The sequence below is a fragment of the Akebia trifoliata genome, chromosome 10, assembly GCF_017979445.1.
Source record: "Akebia trifoliata isolate Shusen 1 chromosome 10, ASM1797944v1, whole genome shotgun sequence".
In the NCBI taxonomy this organism is placed as follows: domain Eukaryota; kingdom Viridiplantae; phylum Streptophyta; class Magnoliopsida; order Ranunculales; family Lardizabalaceae; genus Akebia; species Akebia trifoliata.
Window position 1 is genome coordinate 26,741,666 of NC_141384.1, and position 21,936 is coordinate 26,763,601.

At 33.3% G+C, this 21,936-nt stretch overlaps 2 protein-coding genes across 2 annotated transcripts; both read left to right on the top strand.

Moving 5' to 3' along the window:
* LOC147393500 (flavonoid 3'-monooxygenase CYP75B137-like) lies at positions 1-3,345 on the top strand. The gene is made up of 2 exons (XM_086456581.1): positions 1-1,490; positions 2,458-3,345. The coding sequence occupies exons 1-2, from the start codon at positions 537-539 to the stop codon at positions 3,082-3,084; spliced, it is 1,581 nt and encodes a 526-aa protein (XP_086312707.1). The 5' UTR covers positions 1-536; the 3' UTR covers positions 3,085-3,345.
* Positions 3,346-18,436: 15,091 nt separating this feature from the next.
* On the top strand, positions 18,437-20,722 carry LOC147393501 (cytochrome P450 monooxygenase 76AD131-like). The gene is made up of 2 exons (XM_086456847.1): positions 18,437-19,571; positions 19,717-20,722. Exons 1-2 carry the CDS (start codon positions 18,600-18,602, stop codon positions 20,341-20,343), a joined length of 1,599 nt encoding a protein of 532 aa, XP_086312973.1. The 5' UTR covers positions 18,437-18,599; the 3' UTR covers positions 20,344-20,722.
* Positions 20,723-21,936: the final 1,214 nt, after the last annotated feature.

Here is a 21,936-nt window from a genome sequence, read left to right on the forward strand (position 1 = left end):
GGACGAGTGGTACAATTTCCCTCCGCACATGCTTGTGTACCTTATCCTATTGTCTGCCTCTCTTCTCTCCCATTTCACAATGTTCCCACCTGTTGAAAGTTGAAACTTAAACCTAGTCTCCTTCTAGTCTCCTCTCAACGGCTTCCCTAATTTCTCTCATCATCATCGACAACTGAAATGGTGAACCAATTAAGGGTTTACTCTCACTTCTCCTCGACTACTCCCTGGCCCTCTCTCTAGACCCATTATCTCTCTTTCTTCTTCTTCTTCTTTTTCTACTTCTTTATAAGTTTCTCGAAATTCATGTTTTTGAAGATCTGTTGAATGGATTTAGATGAGATCCAGTGTCACCTTCTATTCTTACACACAGAGTGATAGAGAGAGAGGTTGTGTAGCCAAGGGATTCGTTCAACTTTTGTTGGTCGACTGATTCGGCAAAAAATAATCGCATTTGATTGACTGTCAGCTTTCAACCTGGCAAGCCAACGTTTTTAGCACATTCAGCGCCTTCCCACAGCAAAAACAAACAGAGCATTATGAGTTTTGTTTGTGATGGGTGGTCATGGTGGTGGCATGGTAGCAATAGTATAGATGAAGTTGTGAGTGTGTTAGTCACCTTGTTGGTTGTGATGCTCGTGGTTTCTTGGTGTGCATGGATGAGCAAGAAATTGAAGTTACCACCCTTGCCACCAGGACCGAGAGGCTTACCATTGCTTGGAAATCTCCCATTTCTTGAAGCTGATCTTCACCAATACTTTGCCAAATTAGCTAAAGTTTATGGCCCAATTGTGAAACTCAAATTGGGTAATAAATTATGTGTTGTATTGAGCTCACCTATATTAGCAAAAGAGGTCCTTCGAGACCACGACATTACCTTCTCCAACCGTGATGCACCCATTGCAGGATTGGCTGTCACATATGGTGGGCTTGACATTGTATGGAGTCCGAATGGCCCAATGTGGCGAATGCTTCGGAAAGTACTTGTACGGGAGATGCTAAGTAACGTGAATCTTGATGCTTGTCACACCCTCCGACAGCTAGAGGTTCGACAAACAGTTAGAGATGTGTATGCTAATAGCAACACAGGCACACCAATTAACATTGGTGAGCAAATGTTTCTAACCACTCTTAATGTGATAATGAGCATGTTATGGGGTAGTACACTTAAAGGGAAGGAGAGGAATAGCGTTGGGTCTGAGTTTCGGCAGGTGGTGGGAGAGATTGTTGAATTGTTGGGGAAACCAAATGTTTCTGATCTTTTCCCAGTCCTTGCAAGGTTTGATATACAAGGGATCGAACGTAGATCGAAAAAACTCTTGTCGTGGTTTGATCAGATCTTCAATTCAGTCATAGATCAACGGGTGAAAATGGATGCAGCGGTCGGAGTGCAAAACAAAGAAAGCAAAGATTTTCTGCAGCTTCTTTTGGAGCACAAGGAGGAGGATGATAAAACACCATTGACTATAACCCAACTCAAGGCCTTGTTCATGGTATTTTTTTCTCTAGCAAACTTTATCTTAATTAGTTACATTGAAGGATGATTTTCATCATCAACCCATAGATCATGGATGGTTAAAGTCATCTAAGAGCAACTTCAATGGGGATACCCATCTCCATACCCATAAATGGGTAACCATGGGCTATGAATAGCCACTTTGGATATTCATGGGGTATATATACTTCAATCATGCTACCCAAAAACCTCTATCCATAAATATTTTAATTTTTTTTTTAAATTCAACTCAAATTTCAATAGATCTGCAATTGTAATATTTTTGAGCCAACTGTCTGGATTTTTTGCCCTTCAAAAAATGGAGAAGCTGCATGAAACTACCCATTTTGGGTCGTGAAAATCCCACAACCCTAAATGGGTACTGGGACGGATCGTGTATTGGAGAATCCTTTTTTGGATTTCACAACCCAAAATGGCAGTTGAGAGGGGATGGGTAGTGGGATAGGTCTTGCGTTGGTGTGGCTCTAATTGAGTCAATTTCCAATCGATTGTACACACCTCCTTTAGCTTTCCCATTCCAACACTTCGAATACCTTTCTCTTTTTTAGCTTTGGTTGCTTGGCCGTGAAGTGTGGTAGGGGAGGGTAGGGGTTGGCACCACCTGATAAAGGTAGACGCCTTATTCCAAAGTTTTGCGGTCGCCTAAACGAATCTTGTTCCTCCATTCTGCTCTGTCCCAAAGCAAGAATGCTCTGGCATGTACGGAATGAAATGTACGATCAAGATTTATGTTATGAGATGATGAATTTTTTACATCGGCTGCTATCCTGACACAACCCCCCTCCTTTATATGGGCCTGGGGTCGGAAATGTAGTGTAAATGGGACCGCCCAATAATTTTTTCCATTACCATCATAGTCTTAACTTAAAAATCTAAATATTAGTCATAAGATCATCTAATAAGTATGAATTTCAGCTTATTTACATTATTGATTTTGTTTACAGGACATTGTTGTCGGTGGGACTGACACAACATCAGTTACATTGGAGTGGGCGCTATCAGAGATGATGCAATATCCTAAGATAATGAAAAAGGCCCAAGAAGAATTAGATGAAGTAGTAGGAATGGATAACATGGTACAAGAGTGTCATCTATCCAAGTTGAAGTATTTGGATGCAGTAGTGAAGGAGACCTTCAGGTTACACCCACCGCTCCCGCTTTTGGTCCCCCATTGCCCAAACCTATCTTGTATGATAGGTGGGTATACCATCCCACAAGGTACACGAGTCTTTTTTAATGTGTGGGCAATGCAAAGGGACCCCGAAGTGTGGGACATTCCATTAGAGTTTCGACCTGAAAGGTTCTTAGGCGACGATATCAAATGTGATTACAATGGTAACAATTTTAATTACCTTCCATTTGGGTCTGGGAGGAGAATATGTGCAGGAATTAACCTAGCAGAAAGAATGCTAATATATGTATTAGCTTCTATGTTGCATTCATTTGAGTGGCGATTGCCGGAAGGAACTAAGCTTGATCTATCGGAGAAGTTTGGTTTGGTTCTAAAGAAAACGATACCACTCGTTGCCATTCCTACCCCGAGATTATTGAACCCCGAGCTTTACAAATAATAAAAGAAGATCATCGATAGGTTGTTCTTGGTTACAGTTCATCTGAAGATGCATCTCGCATGGGGAAAAAATAAGGGAAGATTGGTTTGTTTATAGAATGCTCATGTCAATTGTCTTTGTATCTGTGGTTGAATTATATTGCATATTTGATTGTTCAATGCGTGTTATAGATGCATCTCCTGCTAGTTTCATAGGAAGCAATGTCTGCCTTGTTATGGGTTTCTTTCAGGAATGGAGTACTTTTTATCTTGATTTTTGAAACACTTGACTTCAAACTTTCATGTGGATTTAGTTACATCAACCAAGATCCAAAGAGAATACATTTGGTAAAAGATTAGTGTTAATGGATGATATATCTTTTCCCATACAGGAGAGCTTGGTGCAGTTGTAATCAGTTATGTATTTTTCTTGAGTTCGTTGTAATTGTAGACAGCTTGTTCTTGCAAAGGCTTGGCATTTTAAAATTTTATTATTTTGTTCATGTCTCATACAATATGAGAAGCTCAGAGATCATGGTAGTGGGTGAGTTTGACTTCCATTCTTTTTTTATTTTTTCAAATTTATTGCTTCCATTCTTTTCAATTAATCATCTAATTGGAGTTCTCAAAACCCCACCTTCACCCCTACACCTATAAAAAGGGGAGAGAGAGAGAGAGAGAACTTCCCAATGCTTAACATTGTACTATAAGGCATCGGTTTTTTTAGTATTGGTCTAGCATGATGGATGATTCCATCAAATCGGTTTCTTGACCAAATCATTACCTGAATCCTAATTTGTTACTTGCATTTAGGTCTTAGAAATGAACGTATTTGAGAAAATTTAGGAATAGTTCCATGCATCTGAACAGGCACTTTCATTTAGGTATAAAATGAACATATTTGAATTTTGAAAAAATGTAAGAACTTCAATAGGTGATAAATTAAGAGAGAGTCCTTGAGATTATTTTCATATTTTCAATGATGGTTGGTTGCAGCCCCAATTATGATGAATATAAAATTTGAAGATTTTAAAAAAGTGAAATAAAGGATTAGACGAACAAAAATGGAGATTCTGAAAGTAGATATGAACTCACTTTGAGTAACCGAAGACATGACTCTAGACAAAAGTATATGTTTTGCTGGTCCCAAATCTTTAGGATATAAGACTTAATGATAATTGTTCAAGTTGTAGATGATGATAAAAATAAGAATAAAAAAAAATTGTGGCAAACATGAATTGAACCACAAAGACAACGTTAATCCAAAGTATTTTTACTTCTAATTCAATTCAATTTTAACAAACGATTAAAAACAGTTTTTGATAAATATTTATCTAAAATAAACTACTTAAACAAAAAGTTAAAAATATGATATAAAAAAATGTAGATCAATTGGATCCACCTTTACAAGTTTTATCAGTGAATTCTAGTTCTTTTTTTTATCACAATTCAGTAAACAAAACTAATGTTTGTGGATTGAAAGATTGAACAATTATAATAAAAACGAGATCAAAAGTATGCAATAAATTGGGCCGAGATTATTAAATAAACATTAATTGTTCTCTATAAAATATGGTTCTTCTTGAATTTATCAAATAAAGAAACCATCAAAACTTTGAGAAACATTTAATGTTCGGCCTAATAATAAATACATAATATTATCACAATAAAACTATGAAGTCATTATGAGGACAGTAAAACACTAATAAATCTTTCTCCGGCTTCCTCAACTGATCTAACAGAGATTTAACCAACAGTCATCACAAAAATAATAAAGTAAAAATAAAATAAAGAAAACATGAATAAAAAAAGTAGAGATAAAAGAGAAAGAAATATATTTATTACTTCTTGACTTGAAACCAGCAGAGTCTCCTTACAAGTTTCGTAAAACTAAGAAACATAAAATAAAATCCTAAAATTAAAAGAATAGAAAAAAAAGAAAGTTGATCCCCAAAGAGATGATCCCTCTGAGAGAGATTGGAGATTCCATTCTCTTTAGTCCGGTCTCCTATTTGTAGAGAGACCAAATTAGGGTTTTAAAAATATTTTGTGATTACAAAAATACCAAAATCCTACTTCAATACGATTGTTTTCAACCGTTAAGCTTCAGTACAAATTTTGAGGCTTGACTTTCTTCGTTGATTGCGTCGCTATTGTTGATCAGGACGTCGCGGTATAATTTTATTCAATTGACTTGAATTTGGGTTCACGATCTTGTTTTGGATCTTGGATCATAGTGGTAACTTCGAATTTTCCTAATTCGTCTTGAAATTTTACGAATAATTCTTGTTACACGTAAATAACAGTAATTAGTTTCGAATTACATAATTGAATTGAAAACAATAATTATTATAGACTAATAATGAACTGTATGCAATTAAAAAGTTTAGTGTATGATTTACTAATAAAGTCTATGTAATTAGGGCTCTAGAAACAATTTTCTTGACCTTGATCACACCCCGAAACTTAAATTTTGCTAGTCCCAAGCAAAAATAAAATAAAAACTAAGTTACTAATCATTTTCGTAGGTTACACGACTACATTTAGCGAATGCAACAAGCCCATAAATCCTTACGTTACCCCTAATAGACGAGTTTGACTCGTGAGGGTTTGTAGATAATTTACCCACAAAATTCTAACACTTCACAGAAGTATAAAAATTAAACTCAATGGATGTAAGGTAAATATAATGATATTTCACAAATCAATCAAAAGTCCATACATTTGAGCAAAGCTTTTGTTTCTATTCCTCGTTTTAGAAAATTTCAAAAATAACTTGAGTGCTTGTGTAATTTTTCTGATTTTTCTTTTTAAAAGTAACATCTTTTGTAGGAATGAGATTTCACTTACTAACTATTAAGAATGGTCGGTTCTACCTAATTTTTAACTTGAAACTAAGTATTTTGTCTAGGATTGTGAGAGATGTGGATATTCACTTTAATACCTTTAAGGGGCTTTATCTATGATATTTCAGCTTACTCACGTTTTTACCATTGATGACTTTCACCCAACTAAACTATTTGGTCTAATTGAACTCTTTTCATTTTGCACTTTTTCAGTTCAAGCATTTTGACTTTGATTTGGTCTTTTTCAATCATTTCTGTTTTTTATTTTTTTCAACTTTTTCAAATTTCAATATTTTTCTGATTTTATTTTTCAACATTTGCACACATCACCATTTTTCTAGTATTATTTTTACAAAAAATAGATAGCCCTTTTTCAAAGTACCCAGTCTAATCTTATAGTTGTTATCCAAGTCATGCTATCTCCAGTTCTATTTTTTTCTAGCTAGCCAACTAAAAGACAAGGAAGTCATAGTTCACTAGATTTGGTGTCACCTAACACTCCAGACAGAGAAAAGAGTAAATATTTGTTTCATAAAATCTTATTTTTACTTAATCAGAAGTGTCGTGAATTTTCAAAGTATTTTTTTGATTTTCTTGATGATGAATAACAAAAAAAAAAAAAAAAACTTATGATAAAAAATTAAGACATAAGCTTGAGATTTTGAAATTCATATGTAAACAGTACATAGAAAGAGTTTGAAGAAAATATTTTGCAAGTATTAAATATTTTTTATTTTTTTCAATTTTTTAATAACATATTATCCTCAATATGCAACAGTAAGGAAATAGAAAAATGTTGGATCACACCTGAAATGGATTGGACATTAATATGTAAAGTCTTGTTATCACTAATCTGAAAAGAATAAAAATTATAACAATGATAATTTCCAAAGCAGTTTTTTGCATAAAAGAAATCCTACATAAAATAGAAAAATAACCTAACTCAAAAATTAAAAACATCCTAATCTCAAATTTAAACTCATCCTAATCTGAATTTGAACTCTCACCGGCCCGTGTACTTACACATGCCTTCTTCTCCTCAATATATGCTATTTTCTATCTCTGCTACTCAATCAACAATTACTGACCAGTTTGCAGTCCAAGTAATGTTGATTGATTGGTTTGGTTGAGAGTTGGCTTAGAGATGAAGAAAAAGATATGGAATTAAGGTTTACGTGGAAACCTAAAATTAAAAAAAGTTTAACTATACTATTCAAAAATAAAAAAACACATGGGTTGCCTTTCAAGTAATGCTAAGTTTAACGTCTTCAGTCGAACCTATCAAAAGGTTTGATTTTTAAAAAAATTCCTAACATCTAATTTTACAGACACGGCTGTCGACTTCCCACCCTAAATAATAGGCAAATAGATTTTTATCATCATTAGGACATAAGAATGATTTTATAAAATGATTAACATCCCTCATTTGTCCTCAATTTTGATTGTCATCACATTTTGAAACCATTTTCATCCATCATATTCCCAAAGAAAATGGGAGTTGTAAGACAGGGAAGGTCTTTATAATCTTGTGAAATGATAAACTGTATGTGATACGATGTTAGATTAGTAGTGGTTGGAATTGGTGTGACTAACAAATTAGAGTTCAACTTTAGTTCTTCCTAAACAACAATTTTCTCTTATGGTGGATCAATTTTGTTAGTCAAATTTTTACAATCAACTTGCTCATTGAAAATTTGAAACACAACTTGACTCTCGGAGTCTATATCATTTAAAAATTGATCATTCTCTCTTTCTTTTAAGGGCACAATGAACTGACCTAGTTGGGCTTCCATTATTGCTTCGGTTTGAATTGTAACCTCATTGGTTTGAGTTTGAATTTCAATTGAGATAAGGTTATCAATTATTGATAGACAATCATCGAAATCTTCAAAAGAGTAGAACTGATCATTAAGGTTATTTTGAAAGAATAATGAATTTTCTGAGATTGAGATATCCTCAGTTTCGAATTGATCAATTTCCCTTCTTCTGAAGGTAGTTCAGGGTGACTCAACTGAGTCTTAATTTTGATTAAGGCTTGATTAATGTTATGGAGCTTTTGTTGTTGGTGATTGAACAGTTGTTGTAAGAACTATTGTTGTTGAATTATGAAATCAGTCATTATAGACTCTAATGATGAAGTTGGAGGAGAGGATAAATATGAGTGAGTGGAAATTGACTCAGGCTTTATACCTCTATAATTGAAGAATTATTGAGAATCATATGATTATTGGGGACTTATGGTTGGATTTATCATCGAGGTGTCGTGTATATAAAAATCATCATGGTTACCTAAGTGATAATCTTAAGTGAACTCATTCTGACTAGGTATGGAATCCGAGGAAAATCAATTGTCTACGGGGTGTGATTGGTTGAACCAATTAGATGTTGGCATCCAATAAGAATTTTGAGAATTACGGACCGTGGGTAGACTTGGACAACACTCGATAGGATGACCATAATTATTAAATAGAACGCACGGGATCCACGATTCTCTCCTCAACTCCATGATGATCCAAAATTTGCTTGAGGTTATGTATCTATTTTAACATACACTACAGAGTCGCACATAAAATAGGGAGAAATTCACACAATGCTTTATGGATTCCTATTAGATTAGATAGCTCCTAACTATTTCAAAGGGACAACTTGAGCCTCCAACCCAGTTCTCTGAAATCGAAATCAGACAATTTAATTCCCAAATGATAGGTGGTGTACAATGCTAAGCAAAGGCACTCTTAAATCACCTCTTCATTTAGAATAGATGTAGTATACCCCCTAGTACAATAGGGTACAACAGAGCAGGATTGCGTTTAGGCACTGACTTCGATCAAGAAGTACAATTGGTGCAACTCAAGCTAGTTTTACCTATTGAGCTCGATGTGACCTATGATCGAGTCTAATCAAATTTTAATTAAATTGGACCCGTGTAAATTAATTTCCTAATAGGGCAAGATATCGATGATGAAATCCGATTCTTATCTTGTTTGTACCATCCTCGTAAGGTGCAGTTGAAAGTGTGCAATTAAATCACTCAAATTCAATACAGAAACCTACTTGCAAGAGATGCGTAGGGGTTGTGAATTTTACTTATTGTTCTAGATGGACGTTGTTTGAGTTGAGTCGATTTGGGCCACTGATACCAAATTCGGTGTTCAAACTCGAGGAACCGAGACAGTTACGTCAAACTGTCGTCCTTTCTTGATTTTATTGTAGTCCGAGCCTTCTCGAAATAATTAAAATTAAATTATGAAAATAAATTAAAAAGTTTTAAAAAGAAAATCTTGCTGTAGTTCTACTTTAAACAAAAATAAATTATTGTTTCTTCGTCAAAGAATCAGATCCGAGTGGTAGGATAAAATTTATGAATCACGCTACTCCTCGTCGAATCCTTCTGCTGAAAATAGAAGAAAAATCAAAATTAGAATTTTAAAAAAATTATATATTCATTGAATCTAGAAGTCTGAAGAAATATTCTGTAAAAATTTGAAGTGCGAATCTCGATGTCACAATTGACCCAAGCTCTGTAAAAAAATTATGATGAAATTGGCTCAAATTTTAGGGTTTTGTTCGTACTGACTTCAGGAATCCAACAATATTTTTTTCGATTTTTTCTAAAGTAAAAATTTTGATCGACAAAAAATCGAATCGAATTTTTGAATAAAAATAATAATGGATTATATCGTTGTCCCCGGCAATGGCACCAATTTGTTCAGGCTATAAATTATGATAAAAATAAGACCAAAAGAAGATCTTTGTAAGAAAGGGTCGAACCACATAGACAACGTTAATCCAAAGTATTTTTACTTCCAATTCAATTCAATTTTAACAAACAATTAAAAATAATTTTTGATAAATATTTATCTAAAATAAACTACTTAAAAAAAACTTAGAAATACGATGAAAAGTGTAGATCAATTGGATCTACTTTCACAAGTTTTATCACTAAATTCTGGTTCTCTTTTTATCTCAATCCACTAAACAAAACTAATGTTTGTGGATCAGAAGATTGAACAGTTATAATAAAAATGAGATCAAAAGTATGTAATAAATTGGATCGAGATTATTAGATAAACATTAACTGTTCTCTGTAAAGTATGGTTCTTCTTAAACTTTAAAAGAAAGAAATCATCAAAACTTTGAGAAACATTCAATGTTCAACCTAATAATAAACACATAATATTATCACAATAAAACTATGAAGCCATTACGAGAACAGTAAAACACTAATAAATCTTTCTCCGACTTCCTCAACCGATCTAACAGGGATTTAACCAACAGTCATCTTAAAAATAATAAAGTAAAAAAAAAAAAATTAAAGAAAACATGAAAAGAAAAAATTGAGATGAGAGAGAAAGAAATATCTTTATTACTTCTTGACTTAAAACCGGCAAAGTCTCCTTACAATTTTCGTAAAACTAAGAAACATTAAATAAAAATCTAAAACTAAAATAATAGAATAAAGAGAAGTTGATCTCCAAGGAGATGAGAAAAAATAAATAATGAAATTTTAAGAAAATCCTGAAAGTGAGACTTAGGGGTAAAAATTTAGAATGTTTATGATCTTTTTTTTTAATGGAATCTGACTTCACCATTGGATTTAAAATGATCGAAAAATATACTTTAGCCTGTAAGCACGCTCAAATGTAAGTCCGAAAAAAAATTTATAAAATCCTCAATTATCGAGTCGGACCAGGTTAAAATAATGATTTTTTGCTAGAACAAGAATTATTAAGATTCAATCATACCATTGGGTTCGTAACAAAAAATTAATAGATATACCTATACTTCTATTTGTTTGTAAATACTTATTAGTTTTCTAACTCCAAAAAACAAAAATAAAATAATTTTATACTTCACTTATAACCAACATTTAGTAATCACCAACTTGGTGGATGAGATAAGGTGCCTAACACCTTCCTTATCTCACAATCAAACCTCATTACTCTCGACCTCTAATATTAAACTAGTTTTGAGCCACGTATTTGTTGAAAAAACATATTTCAAAACCTTTTTTTATGGTATCCATTCACACCTTAAATTCTTTGAATGGTGGCAACCCATAAACCCAAATAGAGGACACCTTAAACTCTTAAATTTATTTATAAAGAATGATATTTTTTACAATTACATAAATCAAAATACTAAGTTGGAGGTCTGATCCCCCCAAAATGGTCGAAAAATACTATTATACTATTTTCTTTTTCATGTTTTTGTTCTTTTTTTCTCTTCTTTTTGCTGCAGGTTCAGATATGTTGAACTCAAGTTCTATCAATTGGCATCAGAGCTCTAGTTCATTCCCCTTACCCATCTCCAAGCCCAAGTCCTAGAACCTGAAACCCAAGAACAACACAACATGCCACCATCCAACCAGAACCATGACCGTGCTAACAAACAATAGTTGGAAGCAAGGTTTGATAAAAAAAACTTGACGAACTCAAGGAAACTTTGCAAGCCATGATTGTTTAGTCCATTGGAGAGCTCTCTGAACAAAAATCATCGATGGGGGTACTTTTGTCTCTTGATTTGTTTTGATAATTACTTAAAAATTATTACTTTTTTAATAAATATTATTTTTAATTGATTTTTTTTTTTATTATAATTTCCCCTTTATAATAATCAAGATCAATGATTATAAATTGTAATTTTGACACTCTTGAACATGAATTGTCGATATCGATGATTCAAATCGTCAAGATCAATTATTTTAAATGGATGAATTTGAATGGTTGAATTCAATAATGTGTATCGCCAATATAGACAATTTGAGTTTGATGTTTGATAGAGATGAGAGGACTTTAAGGACCACCCCAAAAATAATTTTTCAATTTGTTTATTTATAGAAAAGAAACAAGCGAGGCTAGTGTGAGTACCTTAGTAAGATTTCAATTTCCAATCTTAAACAAAGGGTGGAGGGGCCATGTGGACTGTTATTTTGGCCAGATAAGACTTCAGTCCCCTAGTGCTCATGACGTGGATCAGATTTTTAAACAAAAATATTTAAAAAATAATAATCAAAATTAAAAGACAATGATTTTCTTTTAAATATTTTTTTCTTTTGAAAGTTCTTATATTTGTGGCACCGGCAGCCAAACACGATCATGCATTTGAGTGCCACCACAAGGAGTCGCCATCAAAATAAATTCCTTGACTAATGAAAGCCAATTCAAGCTTAATTATCAATGTTCAGAAAAATTGGATGGACTGATTTGTTTTCGGGTTAATTCACAATGGTGATGTGTAGTAGATTAGAGATTACGAAAGATTAGACATATTGTATAACGATTCTAGATCGTATGCAACCAGGGTGGCAAATTGAAATCCTTCTCCTACATCTCAATAAATGTCAAGTAAGTCATAATTCAAGAAAATTTAAAAAAAAATTATTTTTTACATTAATTCTTTGGATTATAATTTACATAACGTGTATTGAGGTTTAGGAGGTGGGTTTCAATCCTCCACCTTGGGTGCATATGATCCAAACCTTTTATAATTAAAGAATCTAGATTGGTGTGCGCCTTGAGTGGAGGAATTCATTTATTATCCCCACTCTCCTGCGTGTATTTAATTGAATTCAATCTTTGACTCAACCACTATATGTTTTATTTTCTTGTGATATTAGTTTATCTCATCTTAAACAACTATCTTCTCTATCTATCCCTCATTGGATGGTTTAAAATTGATTAAAGCTATATTTTTTTATCTTTTTCTATCTCTATCTCTCTCCTCTATTATTACAAGAATAGTTATTAACACCCTGACTTTTACTTATTACATCCTAATTTCTTAAATTATTTCACTCCTACTAATTATTAAAAATACACTATTCAATTGTTAAAGAGGTTTGACTAAGTTATCATCTCAACATTACAAATCATTATAACACTCATTTAAACACTTTTAGTAATCGTTAATAGGATTAGGCTCAAATAAAATTCAAAACTTATAAAATAGAAATCTAATATATATATGAGTCGAGTTCCGTGTACATACATATCTACTCATATATCAACAACGTATTTTGTTCTAGTGGTTAAAAGTTTTGAATTGAGCTGATTTTTGGTGAGGATGATCTCTATGATGAAGAGATCATCCTCACCAAAAATTAGTTCAATCCGAAATTTTTAACCTCTTCAAAAGTGATTTACAAAAAATAGACAGTCCACAATTCTTCAACTCATAAATTTGGGATTAGAAATTTTAGAATTAGTTGATTTTTTATGGGAATGATCTCCGTCATAGAGATCATTCTCACCAAAAGTCAGCTCAATAAAAAAAATTTAGCTCACATAGAACAAAACACATTGTAAAAATATATGAGTAGATATGTGTATATATATATATATATATGGGTCCCGTTCCCCACCCTAAGCTTTACCCTACACTTTAACAAACGTGTTTTGTCCTAGATGGGTTAGAAGTTTTAGAATAGGCTAATTTTTTGTGAGGATGATCTCTATGGTGAGGAAATCATCCTCACCAAAAATCAGCCCATTCCAAAACTTCTAACCCTATCAAAAATTGTTTACAAAAAATGGACGGTCTATGATTTTTCAACTTATAAACATGGGACTAAAAATTTCGGAATGGGCTGACTTTTGGTGAGGATGATCTTCTAATCATAGAGATCATCCTCACCAAAAATCAGCCTATTCCAAAACTTCTAACCCATGTAGGACAAAACACCTTTGTTAAAGTGTAGGGTAAAGCTTAGGGTGTTGAATTAGGATCTGTATACACATAAAGCTATAATGTGTTTTGTCTTATATGGGTAAAAATGTTTGGAATGGACTGATTTTTTGTGAGGATGATCTCTATGGTAAGGAGATCATCTTTGCCAAAAATCAGCCTATTATGAAACTTCTAGCCCTATGTTAACAAGTTGAAAAATTTTACACCATCCAATTTTTGTAAATCACTTTTGATGGGATTAAAAATTTTGGAATGGGATGATTTTTAGCAAGGATGATCCCCTCACCTTGGAGATCATCCTCACAAAAAATCAGCTTATTTCAAATCTTTTTAACCATATAAGATAAAAACATTATAGTTTTATGAGTAGCTTTATATATATATATATATATATATATATATATATATATATATATATATATATATATATATATATATATATATATATATAATAAGTTAAAGTTGAGGTGCCAATAGCAACTCTCATTATTATAGAACAAGCGTGGGCTTATCTCACTTTTGTCAACGTGTCCATTTCACTGCCATACTCTTGGCTTTTGTCTTCTTTTGCAGTTTATGTTTTCAAAGAAACTGATTATAGCACCATCAACTTTTTGTGAATATTTAAGTAACCGTTTTATATTTTAAAATTGATGACATGCACCTTGAAATTGGTATCTTATTATGGACTGTGGCATATGACCTCAGTACCCTCATCCTCATCCTCCTCATCAACATCACCCTCATCACTTTCTTGTCTTTATTTATTTATTTATTTATTATTATGTCTTTTATATGAGTAAACATGTTTTTAATGAGATCACTATTGGATTATGATTTATATAAATAAATTTAATATTAAATTGAGTTTTAATTTTATTTTCAAAGGGGATGTAGAGTTTGTAAAGATAAATTAAAGAGGTTCATTATATTTAGTCAAAATTTAAATTTATGAATGTAAATTAATTAATCTAGTTGCATTGATTAAGGTTCATGACATTTATGGTGGTTCATAGATCAAGGTTCATTAATTAATTCTAGATGAATGAATTTAAAGATAAAGTTAAGAATGCAAGGTTTTATGGGACATGTATTTAATAAATACATATGCAATGCACCTTAGTTAAAAGACTTTGTGGGTCACATATTAATTTATTATGATACATTTTCTTAAGTTCATCACACCACTATATAAACTCTTTACCCCATTGATTTTTTTACAATTCACTCAATTTTCACTCTACTATTTGCGAGAATTTTTTCTTCATCTTTCTTTTAAGCACCCTAAAGAGGTAAAGTATAAGTTCCTGCCAAGTAGTACAAACCTGTAGAGAAACGAGTTCGAGTTTAGGTTAGGTTGAATCCCAGAGATAGTGTAGACGTGTTCCCTTACACAAACGGGAGACTTCGACTATCGTTAAGAATCATTTATGCGCCTCTTAACCAAATTGATTTGATCAAAAATTATAATTCTTTATTTATTTCTTTCAAATAAATCAAGTTTTGTACTTGAGTTCCAACAATCATTAATTCAGTGTTGATAGGAATTGAACCCATGTCTATGATATTATCACCCAAAGACTTTACCAACTAAGCTAAAATGCACTTGCTGATTTTTTTTTTTTTTTTTTATGTTGCCACCATGTAAACCAATGTTTTAAAAATCGGACCGATCATTGACAACTATGATTAAGTGGTCCGACCAGTGGATCAAACTGGTTAGATCCAAAATGAAATATTAAGTAAGTATTATTTTATTTCTTTCCAAAATCAAGTAAATTCAACTTCAGAAACATGATCCCAATATGAGTCCATCAATTAAAATATTTCTAAGTTCGATTATTTTCCATTAGTTTATAAGAGAATATCTTACATCAAGGGAACATATCATCAATTTCAAAACACAAGAGGCATCTCAAATATTCACCAAATTATGATGGGATATGTTAAAATTCACCCAAAAATTAGACTGATTTTCAATAAATTGGCTGAGTCACTAGTTAAACTAATAGAACTAAGCAGGTCAATTGGTTTTTATAAAATTGGATTTTTTTTTCAATTGACTCGGCCCATAAAAACTAATGGATCTGATCCAACCTGGTCGAATCAACCAGTCCATTTTTTAAAACACTCGTGTAAACCTGTTCTCAATGAGATCAATGTCTCGATGCTAGAAAGAATTGAACTCAGGTATATGGTATCATGATCATCATCATTTCCTCAATATCATAAGCATGAAGATCACCATTGTTATTATCATCGTCATTAATGGTAAATAATCATCATTATCTTTATTATTGTCATCATCATCACCATCACCATTACCATCACTATCATTGTTGGTATCATCATCACTAGCATCATCATCATCTTCAAGAGGTTGAAGACAACTGGGAAGAAAAATTAAGGGTTTTTAAGTTATTTTTTAATAGATGAAATGCCCTCTTGACCTTGGTACCCACCAACTTGTGATACCCACCTTAAAAATAATGTGTCTCATTCCATGCACCAAATTCTTTTTTTTTTGGTCTAGTTCTCATTGCACCCACCCAATAGCCTATCGATCTCATTTCTTCTTCTTCTTCTTCTTCTTCTTCTTCTTCTTCTTCTTCTTCTTCTCTCTCTCTCTCTCTCTCTCTCTCTCTCTCTCTTCTCTCATTTCTTCTTCTTCGTATCTAAAAAAGTTTCAAAGTAGGTTTTAATTTAAGCTTTGATCTTATTTATTTTACCCTAACACCTCCAATAGAATCGAAATCATTCACATGATAAAGTTATATTCGGTAAGTACCTAACAAGTGAATCTATTTTGTAATGTTCGATAAGTACATATCAAATATGTTTGGTAATATTCAGTATGTACCTACCAAATTTGCTAAAAGAAGTTCAGTTTAAATCAATTGAACAAAATCTTTCATTTTGGAGGTTTTAATAGTGATTTTCATTTTCCTTGGTGATTAAATAAAAAATAAATAATTAAATAATTAAAAAAAATCTAAAACCTAATCTTCATTGATTCAACCTCTCACAAAACTAAAAAAAAGATGAAAATGAGAAGAGACATAGAGAGACAGAGAGAAAGGAGAAGAAGAAGTCGGTTTTTTGTTTGGTAAGTTTTGGTAGGTGCAATGAGTAAATAAACACAAAAGAGTGAAAAAGTAATTTTTTTACATTTTTCACTAAAAGTGGGTAAATAATGCCTCATCAACTCTTCCTTGTTATTATTATTAGCATTGTTATAGGAACCAAAAATATTCTCTCATTGGAATTAGCAAAATTACTAATACTGGTAGATTGAATACAAACGAACCAAAGTCCAACCTGAAAGATCCTATCCGAATAAAATATTAAAGTGAGGTGGGCCCACTAATAAAACGTCCCACTCAAAGAAAAAGCTCGGCTCATTTTCTTTTTCTTCTTCTTCTTCTCTTTAACACTTTAAAGGGTTTAGCTTGTTTCCCTGTTCCCCTTCCTCTTCCTTCCCCCTCTTCCTCTATGAAGGTTCAACCCTAAGAGGGTTCAGCATTTTCTTCTTCTTCTATGAAAGTTCAGCCTCAAGAGAATTTGGCCTCATTTTCCTCTATGAAAGTTCGACCCCAAAAGGGTTCGGCCTCCTCCCCTTTTCTTTTATGAAGGTTCAACCTCAAGTGGGTTCGACATCTTCCCTTCTTCTTCTTCTTTTATGACTGTTCAGCTCCAAGAGGTTTGACCTCTTCCTTTAACACCAATAGGGTTCGACCCCCTCCTCCTCTAAGTTATTGAGTTAGACCAGTTACACATTAAGCCCACTCCTCGTCTAAGTTATAATAATCAAGAGGATTGGGTCTTCAATGTTATTAAAGTCATTTATTATCATAAATACTAAACAACATGGGTAGAAGGTTACAACTAAGTTATTAATCACCCTTTAAGAGACTATTTTATAAATAGAGAAACATCTCACATTCAAACAGTAGTCATAAGCCACACAAAAATCTTTTTGACACTTATTATTTTCTTCTTGTTCTACAATTTAACTAAGATCTAATTTGATCATCAAAGACTCCTTGGCCAACACCCCACCGTTGTTTTCTTTACAGGTTAAGACGATTCCAGTTTGAGACCAGAGATTCAGAAGCTAGAAGACGAATGAAGTTCAGAAGTTTTATTGGAGAAGACGACCAGAGTTCTTCACCTATTGTAATTTGCATCTAGAGCAAAAGCCAATCAATTAATTATCTTTGTAATACGTATCTTAAGGAGTGAGAGACCAAAAAATCTCCTACAATTGTTATCATTATTAGTTGCATAATCACAATAATCATCATGGTCTTTGTCATCATCATCATAATCACCATTGCAATAATCATCATCATGGCTTTTGTCATCATCATTATTAGCGACATCATCATTCCTAGAGGTTAAAGATGATTTGGAAGAAAAATAAGATGTTTTTCGGTTGTTTTTCAAAAATACAAGTGAAGGTCGAGATCAAAGGGCATCCTAGGGTGTCTCAAATATTCACCAAAACATGTTGGGGCCATTTTAAAAACATGGTATCAATGGCAGCGTGGGCATGCAATCATAATCATTGTCTTCATTATAGTCATCATCATCACTGCCATGAACATCGTTATCATCAGCATCATTGTCTTCATTATCGTCCTCATTATCATCATCTCCATTACAATCATCATCATGACCATAATCACTGTTGTTTCATCATCTCTAAGAGGTGGAAGATGATTGGGAAGAAGAATCCAGGGGTTTTATGTCATTTTTAATTACTCTATGACTGAAGATTGAGGTCAAGGGACATATCACAATTTTAAAAATCTGAGGGTATTTCAAATATTCATCAAAACCTGGGGGAACCATTTTAAAAACATAGCACCTATGCTTATGGAGAAAAAGAGCGAGATCTGGATCACACCATCCTCATATCTCTTGTTTTAATCCTTCAATTGAAATTTTCTCAAGCTTTTAGTTGCAGATAAACACGGGCTCAAATCTTGCTAGTAAGATAATGAATGTTGTTTGTGATGGGTGGTCAGGGTGGCGGGATGGTAGCAATAGTACAGATGAAGTTGCCAATGTGTTAATCTCCGTGCTGTTCGTGGTGCTTGTGGCTTCTTTGTACGCATGGGTGAGCAAGAAATCGATGAAAGGGGAGTTACCACCCTTGCCACCCGGACCACGAGGCTTACCATTGGTCGGAAATCTCCCATTTCTTGAAGCCGACCTTCACCGGTACTTTGCCAAATTGGCTCAAGTTTATGGTCCAATCATGAAACTCAAACTGGGTAACAAATTATGCATCGTAGTGAGCTCACCTACACTAGCAAAAGAGGTCCTGCGAGACCACGACGCTACCTTCTCCAACCGTGACGCACCCATTGCAGCATTAGCCGTCACATATGGTGGGATCGACATTGTATGGAGTCAGAATAACCCAATGTGGCGAATGCTTCGGAAGGTTCTCATACGGGAGATGTTAAATAACGCGAAACTTGATGCTTGTTACACCCTCCGAGAACAAGAGGTTCGACAAACAGTAAGAGATGTGTATGCTAATAGCATCACAAGCACACCAATTAACATTGGTGAGAAAATGTTTCTAACCACTTTTAACATGATAACAAGCATGTTATGGGGTAGTACACTTAAAGGGAAGGAGAGGAATAGTGTTGGATCTGAGGTTCGACTGGTGGTGGGGGAGATGGCTGAATTGTTGGGGAAACCAAATGTTTCTGATCTTTTTCCGGTCCTTGCAAGATTTGATATACAAGGCATCGAACGTCGATCGAAAAAGCTGTTGTCGTGGTTTGATCAAATCTTCAATTCAGTCATAGATCAGCGGGTGAAAGTAGATGCAGCAGAAGGACGAGCTCGAAACAAAGAAAGAAAAGATTTTCTGCAGTTTCTTTTGGAGCTTATGGAGCCGGCTGAGGATGATAAAACAACATTGACCATAACCCAAGTCAAGGCCTTGTTAATGGTATGTATTTCTCTCTACCAAACTCTAGGTTAATTAGTTAATTACATTCAAGGATGATTTTCACCATCAAGTACCGTTCAAGTCTAGGTTAAGAAAGTAAGCATGAATTTCAGCTGCTTTACCTTCATGATGTTGTTGTTCACAGGACATCATTGGGGGTGGAACCGAGACAACATCAACCACATTGGAGTGGGTGATATCGGAGATGATGTTGCATCCCCAGATAATGAGAAAGGCCCAAGCAGAATTAGAGGAAGTAGTAGGTTTGGATAACATGGTAGAAGAGTCTCATGTATCTAAGTTGCAGTATTTGGATGTAGTGGTGAAGGAAACCTTAAGGTTACACCCACCGCTCCCGTTCTTGGTTCCCCATTGTCCAAACCTATCTTGCACAATAGGTGGGTATACTGTCCCCCAAGGTACTAGAGTTTTTTTTAACGTGTGGGCTATACAAAGAGACCCCAAAGTGTGGGATAATCCATTAGAGTTTCGCCCCGAGAGGTTCTTAGGTGATGGTATCAAATGTGATTACAGCAGTAACAATTTTAGTTACATTCCATTTGGATCTGGGAGAAGAATATGTGCGGGAATTTCTCTAGCAGAAAGGATGCTAATATATGTATTAGCCTCTATGTTGCATTCATTCGAGTGGCGATTGCCAGAAGGAACTAAGCTCGATCTTTCAGACAAGTGTGGTATGATTCTAAAGAAAACAATTCCACTTGTTGCCATCCCTACTCCAAGATTATTGAACCCCGAGCTTTACAAGTAGCAAAAGAGGATCATCGATTGATCGTTCTTGGTAATAATTCATCCGAAGATGAATCTCACACAACATGGGGAAGAAAATAAGGAAGGTTTATTCGTTTTTAGAAAAAGCGTGTTAGTCTTCACATCTTTGGTCATATAATATGTTGCATTTTATTCTTCAGTAAGCATGGATGGATTTCATTCTAGTTTCATAGGGAGCAATGCTGGCCCTGTTATGGGTTTCTTTCAGGGATGGTGATCCTTGTATTCCCATATGATTTAGGATCAAATTTGAATTCATGTAAATAAGGAAAAAAGGTCTTAGGGTGGATCTGCATTATAGGAAATATGTGCCTGTGCAAAGTCAAATTTTCCTCATTAATGTACATTTTTTCTCCTAAGTCATGTAGAAGGTACTCATTATTGCAAGCATATAATGTTATATGATATTTCAACCATACCATCCTTCTTTATATGTGGTAACGTACATCCATTATTTGTATTACAACAACCACATGCCACTTCATTTATGTGGGCAGATGAGATTGATAGGGGTGATTTTGATGATGAACAAGTGAAAAAAAAAAAAGTTATTAAAGAAAAATAAATAAATAAATAAAAGATAAATACATTTTCTATGCATTGATGGGCTGCATGGTCTTTATGGTTCTCATCATATGTGTCCTTATTACATTTTTCATGCTTGCAATGTTATTTAGGTGAAAATATATGTATTGAATTTTGGATATATATTTTTGTATTTTTGTGATTGTGATTATGTATGATGGATGGATTGATAAAAGGTTTTGTTGATACTAGTGCGTTAAGCAAGTAGATAGTTCTTTTATGTATTCATTTTGATGATGTTATGCTTGTTGATGGATTGAAATATTATTTATTTCATATGCAGGTATTATTTTATTAGGTTAAAAAATTATATCAATTTTTTAGGGGAGATGTTGCCAAAGTTTTGTTAAAATTTTCAACAATATAATTAATATATTATTTTTAATTTTTAATTAAAAATTATTAAATTTATATATTTTTAGTATTACTATTATGTATCTATTGAAGTCATTTTGTGTATTTCGGGGCAATCTGATAATTTTTTAGACATTAGGGTATTTTGATCATTTCATTAGAATTCAACATCTTTATCAAACATTAATTACTAGATTCTAGTAAATTCACTGCACTTTTCTATAATTCTATCAAACAAGTTTTTCACAGTTTCAATGTTTTTTAATTATTTTATCCAATTGTTTTCTGTTGTAAAATTTGATAATGTCCATAGTAAAATTTCTAATCTTACACAAAGGGAGTGGTCATGTGGACTGTTATGTTGGCAAGATAAGACTTTGGGCCCTGAATTCACGACGTGGATCAAATTTTTAAACAAGAATATTAAAATTAAAATACAATGCTGAATTTTTAATTTTTTAATTTTTGTTTTGAAGGTTCTTATATTTGTGGGACTGGAGTTTGAATGCCACGACAAGTGGTTGCGGTCAAAAAAATTTCCTTGACTGACCTAAGCAAATTCAAACTTATCAATGTTAAGAAAAATCGGATGGATTGATTTGTTTTTGGGTTTATTCACAATGGTGACTTGTTG